Source organism: Zea mays, unplaced genomic scaffold, assembly GCF_902167145.1.
Source record: "Zea mays cultivar B73 unplaced genomic scaffold, Zm-B73-REFERENCE-NAM-5.0 scaffold_198, whole genome shotgun sequence".
Lineage (NCBI taxonomy): Eukaryota > Viridiplantae > Streptophyta > Magnoliopsida > Poales > Poaceae > Zea > Zea mays.
The window spans coordinates 35001-50844 of NW_023366815.1; the positions used below are offsets into that span (position 1 = coordinate 35001).

At 45.5% G+C, this 15844-nt stretch overlaps 2 protein-coding genes across 2 annotated transcripts in view; both read right to left on the reverse strand.

Moving 5' to 3' along the window:
- LOC118474038 (uncharacterized) overlaps nt 1–1673 on the reverse strand; it is a 7392-nt gene extending 5719 nt beyond the window's left edge. The window contains exon 1 of the mRNA XM_035963679.1: nt 1–1673. This exon is cut by the window's left edge and continues 5719 nt beyond it. Within this exon, the coding sequence (XP_035819572.1) occupies nt 1–1619 (1619 nt within the window). The 5' untranslated portion in view covers nt 1620–1673.
- The window catches only part of LOC118474039 (probable cytochrome c biosynthesis protein), a 17457-nt gene extending 5714 nt beyond the window's left edge, over nt 1–11743 (reverse strand). Inside the window, exon 1 of the mRNA XM_035963680.1 lies at nt 1–11743. This exon is cut by the window's left edge and continues 5714 nt beyond it. Coding sequence (XP_035819573.1) covers nt 5900–7765 — 1866 coding nt within the window. The 5' untranslated portion in view covers nt 7766–11743 and the 3' untranslated portion in view covers nt 1–5899.
- Between the last annotated feature and the right edge of the window lie 4101 nt (nt 11744–15844).

The window sequence follows — 15844 nt, forward strand, 5'->3', positions numbered from 1 at the left end:
ATTGGCCTGGGTCTTCTTCGGCTAATGAGACCTCGATCCCGAAGCCTTCGGAGTATCTTTTTGATAGGCGCCTCTATCTGTATGGGGAATTCGCTGCTGAAAGATCCCGCCCAGTGTCCCCTTCCTTCCCCCGCCGCCTTCCGACCAAAGGGAGTATACAATTTATTCTTCAGGACACTCATGCCCGATCGTGAGACTGCCTGTTGAACGCCTGATGGCACCTTGCTCTGACCTGAGCTATGCAACAACGAGATCCCCCTTGATCTTTGCCGGATGTGCTTGACGGTCCCCCATAATACGCTAACTTGGGGACTTTCTTTTCCAAGAGTCTCCGCTAGTTGAACCGCGTCCAGTAGACGACCTCTTCCGCTCATCCCCTTCGTCAGCTCTTTGATAGGGATACTATAACCTAGGTCCCTTAACTTGGAATGGATGGCGGAGCGTAGGTGGCAGGCAGTTATATGGATACGGTGCTTTACCCGTAGACGCTTCTCCAGCTCTCGCAAGAATTGTATGGGAGTCGTCCTCGGGGGGACTTCCCGAATGACCGTACCGGGGAATTCTACCGTACTCCGTGCAGCTATGGTTGTTGATCCTGCGGAGCCTACCCAAAGGTTCAGGCCGGATTGTAGGAAGTGGGTGATACGTTTTTGTATTTCTATGAGAAGAAATACGGCACCCACGATTCCCAGTAGTAAGTCGTCGGCATATCGCGCGTAACAAATCCTTATTAATAAGGAATGGCTTTTAAAGGGGGCCAGCTTACGGGCCAGGCCTCTCTCTGACCTGGTAACTAGTATCGCCTCCCCGCCCAGCTCTATCAGCGGGCCCCTTCTTTTGCAATACTTAAGAAGGTCTCTCATGGCCAAATTCTTATTAAAGCCTTCTCTACCATTGAATTCGGCCTTCGGGGTCAACCCAGCGGCTTCTATGAGGAAGGCGGCGCAAAGGAGGCTCGAGGGCTTGTTAAGGAAGGCGGCTAGGGAAGGAGGGAAAACGAAAGGCGTTTTCTGGTCTCCCCTTCGCCTGGGGGTGCTTGTGGGGGGGGTGTGCCACGACGAAACAAGGGAATGAAAGGTCGCTTTGCGTTGGATGCTCTTTACCCTCCCCACTATGAGGGCTCTGTTGTCTTGGGGAGCGTTGAAGCTTGCTTCTTTTCCATACTTTTCTTGGTCATCAATACGACGACCTATTCTTAATAGAACCGATCTTATTTTCACTACAAGAGGAATTTCGTGCTTCTGCCGGATCCTCCCTATCTCCTGATCGAGCTTGTGTAGGTAGATATTGCCTAATAGGGCCGATAGTAGTACACTGTTTGGGACGGAGTCAGGGCCCTTCTCACCTCCTACGAGTCGTCCGGCGGAAAACTGTTTCTGAGTGGGGTAAAAGAACTTGGAATCGTCGATCTCTTCCTTCAAGATTGAGATGAATCGATGTCGGTCGATGGTGTGAAAACACTTCCTGATGTCGAATTCCAAAAACCAGCGAGAGGTTCCCCACTCTTCTTTGATCCGTCTGAGGGCCGAGTGGCAGCCTCGACCCGAGCGGAAGTGCGATGTGTCTGGAAACTCGGGATCGTAAATGGATTCGGGTACCATTCTGATCGCCTCTTTCATGATCTTTTCTATGGGTAGAACTACTGTGAGCGGTCTAAACTTCGACCCTTCTTTCTTTCTTCATTTAAAAAAAGGGGAGCAAAGCCTGTTTTTTGCTCCCTCAATTGATAGATCAGGGCCCCTCCTGCCGGCCCGAACGAAAGGCTCTTTCAGGAAGTAGTCCCGGGCCCGGCACCAACCAAGAGGAGGCGGGGCTCTCTCCAATCATTCCGAAGAGCCGAGATCTCGTAAAGGAAAAATTAGCTAGCTCAGCAGGTTTGGACCCGGGTGAATCAGTTCAGTGAAGGAAGGGAGCCTAAGCCTAAACTTAAGGCTTTTCCAAGCCTTGCCGATAGGCGCCTCATGGCTCGCTCAGTTCGCTCGCGGAGTTCTTAGATCAGTAGATTTGGATAGAGTCTCGCTCATCTCATAAAGGAAGAGTAGCGCGCTAGCGCGGCTCGCTTCGCTTTTCGACGCGGAGCTCGCAGCTGTCGAAGCCTGCTTCAAAACTACAGGGCGTGCGTTAGCACTACGGCTTTTCAGCCTCCCTTTGCTGGTTCCGAACTATCACTGATCCCACCTTCAAACCTTTTTCTTTTAATCTCAGGAAGGCTTTCTCGGGGAGAAAGCTGGTTGGGGAACTGCTAAACGACCTAAAAGAAAGAGGAGACTGACTCTGACCTTTCAAAGCCCTATCTCATCTGGTTGATAGTAGAAGGTACGTACGATGGTACCATGGACATAAACGAGGTCGAGCATATCTTTAATGATTTAAAACTAAAGCGTACCTAAAGCCTGCCCTGGATATGAAAAAGGGATTTGAGCCAGAAGAAGATGAGGATCTATCACCAGATGAGGAAATGGAAACAACTAAGTATTAGTTAGGTTCCGGAAATGGAAATGGTAACAGCGGCCCAAAACTCAAATGGTAAGGTTTTCTTTGAAAAGAAAAAGGAATGGGATGGGGTATGAATCCTTAACTACAAAAGAAAAGTAAGCACCTCTCCTAACTAATTAGTTAGTATCGAGAGACTAGGCTTTTCATTAAAGTTGAAGGAGACAAACAAAGTCTTGCCGATGGAAGAAATTCCATCGTCGTAAGGGAAGGCCTTGGTCAATCAACTCACCGCCATTGACCAGGGGAGGGGGGAACAATCTGATGAGCGAGATCATAACACGTGAACAACAAACCATACCGATAGGTTGATAGTTTTCTGTTGGTACGGCGTGTGGTCACAGGAACAATCGGCGGTCGTAGCATGAACTAAAGAGTACCTTCATTTTACAGCGTATAGAGGTGTACCAATCCCACCATGATCGCCAGAGCAAGATTCATTCTTTAATCGCTACCAGATCAAACATGAGACCAGCATCCGGAACGCAAAAGTTTTTAGAAATCCTTATCTTTCGGCTTTTTAAAGAAGATAGGCCATTACAAAAACAAGGTCTAACAGTCGACTCTTTCCTATCAGGATTTTACAACCTGAATACCAACCTGGGGGACCACTATTATATTAGAAGAGAGCATAATAAGTAAATGCCGACGCCATCTTTTACTTTTTGGATTGGATTGGATGGTCGGCGGCGCCATAAACTCGATAACCAGCACCGCGGAGTCAATAAATTCAACTAAATAGAATCCTAAAACAATCTTATTCGAGCACACGCGGGACCCGCAGCAATGAAATTCACACAAGCGGCAATCATCCGAGCAGAGAATGGAGAAGGGAAATATACTTTGAATTGTTTTTCCGAATGAGAAAGCCTTTGGCAAACTCCTTGCAAATCCGTTTTTGCCGGGCACAATAGACATATCTGCTCAGTCACAACATAAGGAACCCCCAATGTTCCTCAAAGCCTACCCGGCCTGACAGCTTTAGTTGAATGATCTGATCCCGAAGCTAGCTTTCTACTTAAATTGCTATGACTGGCCAACTAATGATCGGACTACCTATCTTGATGTTTTGAATCTGTATTCAGAGCTTTTTTCCAACTACCGGGACTACTAATTTAAAGTACAAAGCTCTCCTATGAATATGCTACTGCTCTTACTTTCTACCTGAATCCGAGCATTGAAGCAAGCTCTTTATCGCACCATAACCGAGTCTCCCCTTGCAGCTCTGATCAATCCACCCGGCAAATAACTGCTCCTTACTCTTTGATTGTATGTCCATTTTTGCTTGATGTCTGGCTCACCGGATCTGGTACATGAAAAAGCCATTCCTTTTCGCTTTCCTTCAACCACTCAGTATACTTTTTTACTGGAAGAGTCAAGCGAAAGCAATTAGTTTAGAAGGAAGAGGAAGACCTGGGGTGGGGGGCTTACGTCCTCATTTCACTCTTTTTGCTCCTGCGAGACACGACTCAACTACTTTTTACAATTGACAGGGTAGCTCGGAGGTCAGATGAGGGGTCTTCCCCATAAAGATAGATTAGTACTGGAAGGTTCAGATGAAGGAAGGGCGGGCTGAAACAAGGCACAAACTTTGAAATGGGGTAGGGTAAATAAATATGAGCAATCCGTGAGAATAGCAAACCCCTATCTCTTATAAAGAAGAAGATAGATAGGTCCACGAGTTGAGACAGAGAAGTTCTGACTAATCAAGTAGGAGTTTACCCACGAGAGTCAGAGGCTGCATCATCAAAGGGGTATAGAAATAATTCAGAAGCACTATGGCCTGAAGCGAAGGGCAGGAACGAACGGAATCAATGTGTTCCAATTTATCCGGAGTAAGGACAGCAGCCGAGAAGGGGAAAAAAAATAGCGTAGAAAAAAAAAGGTAGGACCAGATCATGCGAAGAGCTCTTCGCCCTATTGATTAGGAATCTCGATCAGAAACCACCAGGCCATGTCTCCCGATAAAAATCCCCACAATGGATGTCAGGCCTTGGCTTCATAAAATCTGATTGGATCCGCACTATAGGATAAGAATACAGATAGGCTGACTATGACTAAGAAGATCTTCCAATTTTCTTACCTGAAAAGATGAGTTATTCAAAGGAATACCTGCAAAATAGAATAAACACATGGCACAGCTGGGTGCTAGAATAGTAGTTAATAGAAGTTCTAGTCACTTAAAAAAAAAATAACCACTGCTTAACTTAATTAGATCGTAGAAGATAAGCAAGCGGGTTCGGGCAGTTAGTCCTATTTGAAGGTCAGAAGTTCGGGTAGTAAGGGCTAGGTTTATATAGGGGCTATATTTTTTAGAAACATATGGTCTTGCTCATTTCCCATCAAGGAATGGAGATTGGGTTGGTGTTTGGAAGGGATTCAGTAAACTGACCTTGGCCAGCAAGCAGAAAAAGGACTGACGTCTTGGGGCGCGCTAGCGCGCGTACTCTTCTTCTGCGAGACTCCATCCAAATCCACCACTTACTCGTTGGTTGGTGTTCCATTCTGTTATCTTAGACTATGCTGCCTTCTTCAATTCCATTCTTCGTCTCCCTAGTCGAAGTCTTCTTGCTGGCCCAACCCAGCATTTTTGAGTGCCGTGCCAGGGCGATAGGCGCTCCGCAGTCACGCATGATCACCAGAGCCTTTCTTGGCTATGTAAATATAGGGCCGGAATAAGTGCAAGATCCTCAACAAAATGGATTAAGGTGGGCTTCGGATTATTAATAATTTTTTCTATCTTGTCATTAAGTTCTTGTTTGAATCTGCCTTATCACAATATCCCTCCTTTTAGGGATAAAGCTATCAATGGCGAATCGAGCATTCGCTATCCTTTTTATTTTTTTAGCTTTGAATGGAAGAAAAGTAATGAAACCTGCGATGGCTACTGAATAACCTCCTTCTATTTTATTAATTTGAAACCCTTTTACCTTTTTCTTCGTTCGCCAAATCTTCTTCAGTTCTATCCAAGCTCGGTTTTGTCTGAATCTTTGTGGAAGAAGAAGCGGTTCGCCAGCCGCTACATCCAGGGATCCCACAAAATCATTAAACCCGGCGGCTGCTCGCTCTTTGATCAGTGATTCACCGGCCACTAGATCGATGAAGAATCTCTCAAAAATCCGCTTTTTGATCAGTGATTCACCAGCCACTACATTCTTGGATCCCACCTTATTCTCAAACCTGGTGGCTCGCTTGATTGGCAGTCCTGTAAGCTCATCTTGCATACAAATTTTTGGGGTACCAAGGCCTGCATCCACCAAGAACATTTCTTCCCTTAAGCGTAAGCGTAAAACTGAAGATTGTAAGGCGTTTCCACTACATAATAAGAAACTCGAATTAGATCTTGGAAATGATCGACTCCAATAGATGCTCATCATAAGCTTTTTTTTCCTCCTATTCCTATTGATCAGAAGTATCCAGCAGCGCCACGCCAGAGTGACTTCCGAAGCGCTACGGACGGGACGAAATCCGGCAGCCAGCCAGTTGCTGGCTCGGAATAACCAGCCCAGCAAGAAGCTAAATTCTTCCATAACATAACGGGGCGGGGTTGCGCGCGAGCCGGGTGACGTAGGTGCACAAGAGTACTTCGCGCCACAACCATCTCTTTTTTATAGGTTCTACGGACCTGCTTCATCTGGTAAAAAAGAGTCATAGATATGCCTGTAATTAGAAGGAAGAACCGCCATAAAAATCTTCCTCGTGTATCGTCTGTAGCAGAACTATGAACGGGAGCTAGCAATCCGGACCGTATTGAAAAGGTTCCTGAGACACAGCATGGAAGAGTCAAAATATTCAGAAGCGAGGTCCAATAATGAAGAAGGGGTAGAATTACTGAATGAATAAGAGCTGTGGCTAATACCCGAGGCATAAAAGACGCATTTTCTACGGGATCCCGAAACCACCAGCCACCCCGACCTAATTCATGATGAGCCCACCAACTTCCTGGCGAGATGCCTACGGTTAAAAACAACCAACATGTCAAGATCCAAATTCGAATTGGTTCCTGGTCCTGGTCAGAGACCACTGTGTTCGCGCCGGCGGTCCAACAAAGAGGCGAAGTAGTGGTGTCTTTCTTTCCATTACGAACGACAACACGCTTCGCCTGCTCCCTCCCCGTGTCCATTAGCGCTCCTGTCCAGAGCGAAGAGAAGGCGAAAAAGCGCCGCCGAAGCAGGCTTCTATTGCTACGCAACAATAGAGCAGGCGCGCCGCCCACAAAATGTTTGAATGATCGGGTAAAGAGCGAGCTTCTTATATGGGATCCGACGCATCCAGCAGAGCGAAGCAGCGTTCCATTCTTTTCGGCGGCATCCTTCCGCATTGGCGGCGAGTGGAGTGCCACAATCCCATTCATCATTTTTGATCTACATAACCCAAAGCCCATAGCACTGGCGACGTCTCCGGCATAAATGCAAGGAGGATGTATAGCTGATATAGGATCTTGTGGAACAGGATTTGATTCTGCAAGCGGTTCGGTACGAACGAAGAAATTTCGAACAAAAGGATCGGAACTCGCTGATAGGAAAGGAGAGAAAAACAAAGCAATGCCAAGAGCTCCGTCAATCTGCTGTTCATCGATAGACGAAGCTCTCTCTTTTTCATCTCGTGCCAGATGTAACAAAAGATTAGTCCTTTTTCCTTCTCGCGAACCACGGGAGCGCCCAGCGCCCAGAAGAGCAAAGCTCATTTTCAAAACTGGGTCAAGCGGCGCATTAAAAAGGGCTGGCCCGTTAAAAGGACGCTTACTTTGCGAACGAAGTTCAGAATCAACAAGGGTTCTCCGAACGAAGGGAGTGTACAACTGGGGCGCAGCTCCACTTTTTTGTTGGAGAGATAGAATGGAGTTCTTCACGAAGTTCGAGACAAAGGAAAAAATAAAAGTTTCTCTATAGCCTCTGCGTTTTGAGACATTATGGCTTTGGGGTCGACCCCGGTACCGGTAACAAAAAAGGAATCCATAAAAACTTGGGATCCAACACCATGAGAAAATACTACCCTCATGATTAGACCATGTCCCTGAGATTTGATAAAAAAAAGGTGCATTAGCGGTTAATACGTTGTAATTAGATAAGTTATTTGGAATATGACGGAACGAAAGACCAAGGAAAGAAAGAAGAATGCACCAAAATGCAGGTGCTGCACCAAACGCTGGTGGTTGTTTCTTGTTGTAAGTGAATGCAACGAAAAGACCCGGAAATAACAAATAATGAGAAAATTCATTTATAGACATTTCGTGCTCATTTCCTAATTTCTGCTTAGTTATTCCCATCATCCGGTAACCACAGGATGATCCCAATCTCCTTTTAGTAATAGATCTTTTTGATATGTCTCAGCGGCAAGGAAGAGAAAATGCAATGCATCGAGTCGTTTATCAAGAAAGTGGACGAGCTATGGATCAAGATCATATTTAGTCCAATTTCTACCGGTGCACTTCTCATGAAATAATTCCCTTTCCAAGGAAAGGAAAACAAGAACTCGAATACTCGTAATAGCGATCCCGATCCACCTACTTTTTTTCTATTCTTTTATTCTAAAGCACAAGCCATTTTTATGCATGGGGCATAAGAGTGGACAATCTATGTTATCGAAGGAAGTAAATAACAACACTTCAGCGTTTCGGTCTACCCACCCTCATTCAGTAAACCAATAGGATTGCAGCATTGGAATTAGAGTTGGCCAGGTCCTCTAAAAAGAAAAGAAGAAACTACTTAGACTTAGACTTAGAATAGAGAAATGCCATTGGTTTTCTCGTACTACGATATCTTTTTTTTTGTTTTTGGCCATGATTGTGCTGCTCCTGTGAAGGCTAGTGGGAAAGCTCACCGTTCGTTGTGATGAGTGGGGGCCTTGTATCTGTATTCGGATCAGCTCCTTAACATAGTTTCCTGCTTGAACCCTGGCTGGGAGCTGGGAGAGGTGTCCCACTACAGGTGCAAATAAACCATTTTACCTTTCAGGGGAAAGGAAACAAACCACTCAATAATCGGTAGAAATTCCTCCTACTGAACTGAGCCAATCTCTCTCCTTTTGTCTAGTTAGCCGGTTCTGATTGCAGCTTCCTATTTTCCTATTATTGTTTCTCTTCCATCGAGAAGCCATTCTTCATAAGTCAATAACTGGGAGCCAGTGTCATTAAGTGGCCTATCAGAATACAGGTAGCAACCATACGCACTTGGCTTGGCTGAAAAATCCTGCTCATAAGCCAGGTCTGTGTGCCGAGTACAGCCGTTGCCTCAGGGGAAGCGAACAAAGTCATTGGAATAGTTTATTTATTGGGTGGGTCCTTCTCTTCTCATTTCAAGATCGATCATCTCGAGTCTCGGGCTGAATAACCTACTCTTCCTCCGATCTGTAAAGATGAATTTCAATACCTTGTTCTTATATGAGTTTCATGAGTACGATCTAGACTATACTTATTTTATCAGGTTTTTTTCGCATAGCGAGTAGAGGAATAGTTTATAGTTTTGGAACCACCTGAGCAGGAATCGCTGATCCACCTTCACTTGTTTCCTCTGGCTTCGATTCTTTTATTGTATAGTGGACTACTTAGGAGCTTTAGCACTGACCCTCGTGAAAAAAAGAGCTGGGACCCACCTACTATAGATATAGATATAGATGGGCCTCGTTCCTTTATAATACGATCTAGCTTGATCCATCATCCTCAAATTATGATAACTGCCTTCTAGCCGCAGCCGGAGCTACTTCTAATCCGGAATCCAAAGGAGTCGAGCTTTTCGTACTACCATCGCCCGGGCATCGCTTTCTTCCCACTGCTTTCGTCCTGTTTTATTGCTCCTCCTCTCAACTTATTGTTCTTGTGAATACCGTACGTAGTAGTTCTTGTGAATATCAATCTAGGCGTAGGGCTTGCAAGATTCGCTTCGTGCCGTTGGGAAAACACTGGTATATGCTTAGCCCTTCTCTTCCTTGAGGTTTAAGGGGGAAAGATATCGTCTTCTAAACTGAGGAGAGTTATGTATCGCCTTAGCTTATCTGCTGCCTTGTTTTACGAATCTGACTTCACCCTAAAGAACAATAAGAAGTCAATGGGTTTGGTTTCTGACCGCACTTCTCTACAGGCATCCCACCCGTCCTCTTCCTCCAGCAGCTCAAGGTACGCACAGGAAACCACATCTTGAACCACGGAATTAGCCGTGATAGGTTTCTTCTTCCGCTCGGTACTCATCTACCCTAATCTTCCCCTCGCAGTGGATTCCACTAGGTTCTTAACCTCTTCCCAATTCTTAAACTGAAACCTGCGATGTCTAATCCAACTCGGCACCTAACCAGCTTGTCAGCATCGTAAGTTTGCCTCAACATTCCCCCTAGAAATAGAATAAGAATGTAAATCTACTTTCATTTAGGGATGATACTTTCTTTTTTTTTCTAGAACTAGAATAAGTAAGTATGCTCTGGAGTAAAAGGATTCGAACCTTTGCATGCCGGTACCAAAAACCGATGCCTTACCACTTGGCTATACTCCAAACGGTCGGTTCCTGGGGAGAGGGGGAAGGGAGAAGCAGGGCTCGAAGAAAACGAGCCGTGCAAGGACGCGGGGATATAGCAAGTAAGCTGCAAGGTTTTCCCTTTAGGACCGACTACAACAAGCTCGCGACTCTAATAGAAACTAAGGGTCAGCTCTCTGCTCTATTTGCTTGCAATGCGTTGCCTATCAAAGTCGGCGAACGCTTCCACCCCCTCTTGCCCTTGTTACGCAACACGCCAACAAAGAACCTTGGTTCCGTTGCGCCCTGTACTGTATTCCGAGGCGACCATTTCGCGCGGTTCGATCCATTTCCCGATCCGAAAAATCCGATAACGTACCTATATGAGTGGGATGGATGGTAAATCATTTGCAGTCTTTTTCGGCAGGACCTAGACACGGAGGTTCGGGAAGTAGCGCATGACAGCATTCACTGGTGAAAGGACTGGCAGCAGCGAGAGCATCATAGTTGACATGGTCGGAGCTACAGTCCCCATATCCGTCTCTACTCTTTCTGTAATTGACTCCCTCCCGCTCCCGTCCATCAAAAAGTGTTATTTCCTCCAGCTCCCTCCGATGCCGGTAGATTAGATTAATTCATTGACAAAACCCATTGATTCCAAGCAAGAGGATGCGCCTAGCGCTAGTTGCTCAATCCGTTGCTTGTTTGGTGATAAAATCGCTGATGCGAACTCGGTAGTGCTACTGAAACCACTTTGTGCATCTTCTGTTGCCAGGAAAGAAAGACGTGCTGGGTCAGTCCGGCACGTCACGCTTGCTAATACGGCCCGGCTGCCCCTATACAGAAATAGTTTAATCGATTGACCGACTTTACTTTACTTTATCGCACGCATAGATAGTTTCGACTGCAGAGGCTAACCTACTGTGATCTCATTTAGTTGGCAACTCGACTCCAACCCGATCTAGAAGAGGATTTCTTTAAATCAATAGCACTTCTCTCTCAACTGTGCAGTCGACCACAAAACCATGGAATTTCTATATGAAAATAAGAGATGCTTCTAGGGACAATCAAGATCACTAGGAAAGAGCTGAGTTAAAGTGGCACTCACTTGATTAAAGGGTTTCGTGTGTACTGACTGATCTAAGTGCAGAACCATTCAAGAAACGTAATTGAAAGAAAGAAAGAGCGCTATTCTTCTTTAGTTAGGTACTGCCATCAATGAGTTTGCTAAGAAAGACCCCGGTGGAATATTTGGCCTGCTTACTAACTTATAGGCTTCAGAGGGGACCCTTTCTCGCCCAGCCCCACCTACAGGGAGTGTAGGATTTCGTTCGCAACTCTTTTTCCTAGAAATCTCAATCCAGCGAGTCACTACTCTTTTTCTCAAACAAGAAGCTGACAAAGAGATCCATCCATTTCTAAGTTTGTCTCCACCTCATTGGCCATCTATTTTATTTTCCCAAGAGACTGGTTTGATTCCACCAGAGTCTCTCTTAGCGCATAAGTTGAAATTCATTCAGATTAGCATGAAAACCATTCTGCAAGATATCAAGAAATTCTTTAAATAAGTCATCATTCATTAGCGCGTAAGAGCATTCATTCTATCAACGATATTTCTCGAACTGGCGCACTTCCAGGAAAGTAGGAGATTTCTCGTAAGGATTATACGTGATTTTCCCATTATGTGAGCGTGCATTTCCTCAATCATTAAGAATTGGGCCTTGGGAAGAAAAACTAGTTCTATGTCAATTCTACAGCCAGAGAAAGAATCAAGTCTATCTCACTCATATAGTGGCTGCCAGTGGCACTATTTCTTTTCCAGACAAACCTTTTATTTTATGGTAGTTTCACTCCGATTGCGGGAGGGAAGCAGGGCTATAGAAATCAGTTCAGAAAAGGACTGATTGATAGACTCAATTTTACGGAGAAGAAAGGAATATTCACAGCATTCATCACTTCTATATTTTACTATGATTTTTCGAGCGTGTATAGAGCCTATCTAGCTCTATTTCCTAGTTTCTCCTTTAAGTTGTGAGGATTGAGTTTGCTTTGATTCTGGTTCAGGGCAAGGGCTACTTTCTTGAGTTCGTATAAGCATGGATCTAATCTTACCTGGATTGGTTATCGAGATGAGAAGACTGGCACTTTAAAGCGGGTAACGTATAGGATAGTCCAAGTAGAGAGGCCGGGTCTTATACCAGTAGCTTCAACCCAGTAGGTTATTTTGACTGGGCCTTTAGTTGGCAACTCGACTCCAACCCGATCTAGAATCAGATTTCTTTTTTGCGAACTCATAACTTAGCTAAATGGGGAGAACGAAGAGGCGTGGGAAATTGGGGGACGGACTCCTCAATACCGGATGAAGTTGGCTTACTTAAGTCCTTGGAGCTTCCCCCGCGGTAGAAGAATCTATCTTAAGGATATCGTCGGCATCACAACGAAGACACACATTCCGCACTACTTGCTCATCCCATGACTTCCCATCAGCTTTCCGTAGATCCCTCACAATCGAGTTAGGCCGATTAGGGAATTTCTCTCTCTTCGAACCTTGGGATCCAGTAGTCCACCCAAACTTGCTGTGCTTAAACCATCTCCAATGCGCCAGATCAGACCCGCCAAAAGAGTTTCCCTTGCAGCACAAACACCCTCCTCCATGTGATCGAAGCCTGAGGCGGAACCTTTGCTTTGCCCTTAGACAATCTCTATTCGGGTAGTCGCGCCCTTGAAGCACCTGAGCACATAGAGAATCAACGGCAGTCAACAGACTTCATCTCAACTGAGTGTGCCGGTCCCAGGTTCTCCAGTGGAGTCGATATGTGTGAGTTGAGTCTAGCAGGGGCAGGGGAGTGAGAATAGTCGACAGTTGAATAGCTTGGCCAGAGAAAGAGGGAATGAATGATCGGTCTCGTTCTGGATCTCTTTCCTTGCGCCCTAGTCCATTCCATCTATCTTGACTGCAACTTGGATTCTTTCTTGACTGCTATTTGGATTGGTAGTCCGTCAAATCTCTAAGCAGGTGGCTAGAAAACCTTCCGGAATAGGAGGAATATCAGATAGTTTCTCTTCTCATCAGGAATGGAATTCGGTTTCCAATCTGGTCACACATGACTCTTGTCCTAAAGCAATTTATTGATTAGGAGCAGTGGGTGGCCCATAGAAAGGAATGCCTGCCTATCCATAGCCGGGCAAATTGCTGCATATTCAAGTCACCCAATTCTCTTCTCTTGCACTATGTCTATTGGAATGGACCCTTGATTCTCCAGCAGATCCTCCTGGTATGGAAGGATATCATCCACAAAACAGATTGCTGAAAATGCCATGCCATCCAAGTTCGCAAAGGAGCGGTCTTCCTAATCTCTCTTTTGTTTGTGGGAATCTCTAGTGAGACCTTTTGATTTCCGGGGTTTCCTACTGTCTTTTGACTTTGGCGGACTCTGCATAAAATCTTGTATGGTGGTCCAGTTATTTCTAGAATATTTCACAGGATGATCGTGTGCGGCTCCTATCCAGCTAACCAAATGGATCAGTACCTGTTTGCGAATTTATCTTTCCCAAAGTGGACACAATGATTCGAAATTAAGGAAATCTCCGAATTCTCAATGTGCATTTTCTGGTCCTTTCTTATGGACAATTCCGTTTTCCCATTGGCATAAAGACTTGTTTGACTACGATCCACGAACCAATTCACATACTCATCGGATCTATCCTTCGAAGAGAGTTGATCCGCTATTTGCAGGACTTCCGCACCCTCGATAGAATGAATGAAATGACTGAGCATAAAATCCTATATAGCAAGGATAGATTATACGGAATAGAAGAGTCGGTTCTAAGCTAATCAAAGTATGAATTCCCATAGCAATAGCAAAGAAAAAGGAAGCCCATATCTGATATATTGCTGAGGCATCTTGGGAAAGAGGTGTGTCTCGCATCCGCCGGCTATGAATTCAATGAGAAAATCCATGTGACACACGCAGATCAATACGGAAATGGCAAGGCATTCAACTCGACCCATTCATTCTCGACCATACGCCCTTAGCTCCCAACTCTCTGACCTGCCTCCCTTATACTAAATACTAAGACCGGTTTAAGAAGAGAAGTATTTGCTTGCTTGCCGGTTGAAGTCTGCTCGTCGCATTCTAGTCGTGCGTGATAGAATAGGCCCACATAAAGAGAAAGCGGAGACCTTCCCAAGGTTACTCATCTAGATCTGGATAATCACTAGCTATATTATTTCCTGCTCCTAAATTCTCGTAAATAGAGGATAGGCCCGGCCCGGCACCCCACAGTCACGGCACCTCTAAGAAGACACCTATTCCCGGCGCACTCCATGTGAAAGACACCTATTCTCGGCACTATTCCATAGCACACACACTTATACTTAAGTAGGCATAGCTCCGTTAAGAGCTCATCGAACTTTACTTCTAGTGATAGAAGGGGTAAAGGTGAATTTAAGTCCTCTTTCTCTCGGAAATATACGCCACATGCCAGTGATCGATCTCTCTCAAGCTAGGTATCGGTGAAGTCCGTCATGGAATTGAAGTGGTAGAGTGGTAAGTGGGCGTACGGTCTATGGATTTCCTATCAGTGGCATTAGTTCCTTCTCTAGATAGATGGCTATTGAGCTTCTCATTCGTGAGAGTCATGCGCCGGATCAAGGGCTCTCTCATCTCCTATTTGGAAATGTATAGGTTCTGTAAGTGGCCAGTGCCCGCGAGTAAAGGCAGATCATCAAAAGTCATCTAATCCATCTAAGTGCCGGTATTGCCCAGTGCTTGACTGGAGTTGTCATGATACCCGGATACTCACCTCACTATACGCCAATTCAGGGAAAGGTCATGCTGGGAAGCTTCCTTGAAAGATAGTCTCAACACTCTCGATGAGAAACGAGAACCCAGCCAACGAAGGTTTATGCATATATTGGTCCGCATCCAGAGGAAGTCAAGGTTTCCAGATGTGCTCATCCCTGCTTGCTGATATGCAAATCGATTGGAATTGGCAAATCATAGAGTTTGTCGCTGACAAGAGCTGTTTTGGCCATGGTGATCCTCCTCTCAATACCCATTCCTGCGAATTCCCAATCCAATTATATTAGTATAATGTGTAGAAGAAAAAGGGGAATCCATGAGAAAGCCCATATTGTTCGTGGCAATGGAACATTCCTTTCCACTTTTGTGAATGGAGATCACTGACGAGCACTCTTGCGCAAATCAAGAGTCAAGGTAGGAGCTATGAAGCTGTCCCGGGTAGGAAAGGATCCCTTTGAGTTCATATTGCTGCAGGAGAAAGAGAAGGGCACAGAGCTTCTATATACCACTGGATTCCACCAGACTGTTCTGTGGAAAACACGGCACCCTATCCCTTCCCTGACGGGAACCTGGATACCATAGCATAGGAACCTCGAAAATACGTATTATAGGTTGGTTGTATACACACTCATCCTTTAAGAAGATAAGAGAGCCCCGCGGACATTTCATTTCCTTCCTCGAAACCTGGAAACTGATACTGCCTCGATTCTGCTTCCGTCTATCATGTCCAATCTTACTTTCGTGCCGATGAAGGGCAGTCCGGAAGGTGGAGTTAGCACCGGGCCGGCCTATTCTTAGAAGCTGAAGTAGGAGTAGGAGCACTCTTCTTCCTCACCTCAAGCGTAGCCGTATTAGTTGGATCCGGCATCCTTTCGACTGGAGATACCCTCGCATTACCGGCTTCCCGGCATACTGGCAAGTTTACTTGACTCACCCATTCTTGAGACTGGCCACTACTTTGTTTGATTTCCTTGTCACTGTAGTAAGCAAGCGGCACCTATTGATCTACTTCCCTCTAGCATCACTCATCCTTACGGCACTAGTCCATCCATCCCTCGACCGAAGAGAGTCTTCCTCCTCACGGAACTAGGGTTGGTTTGG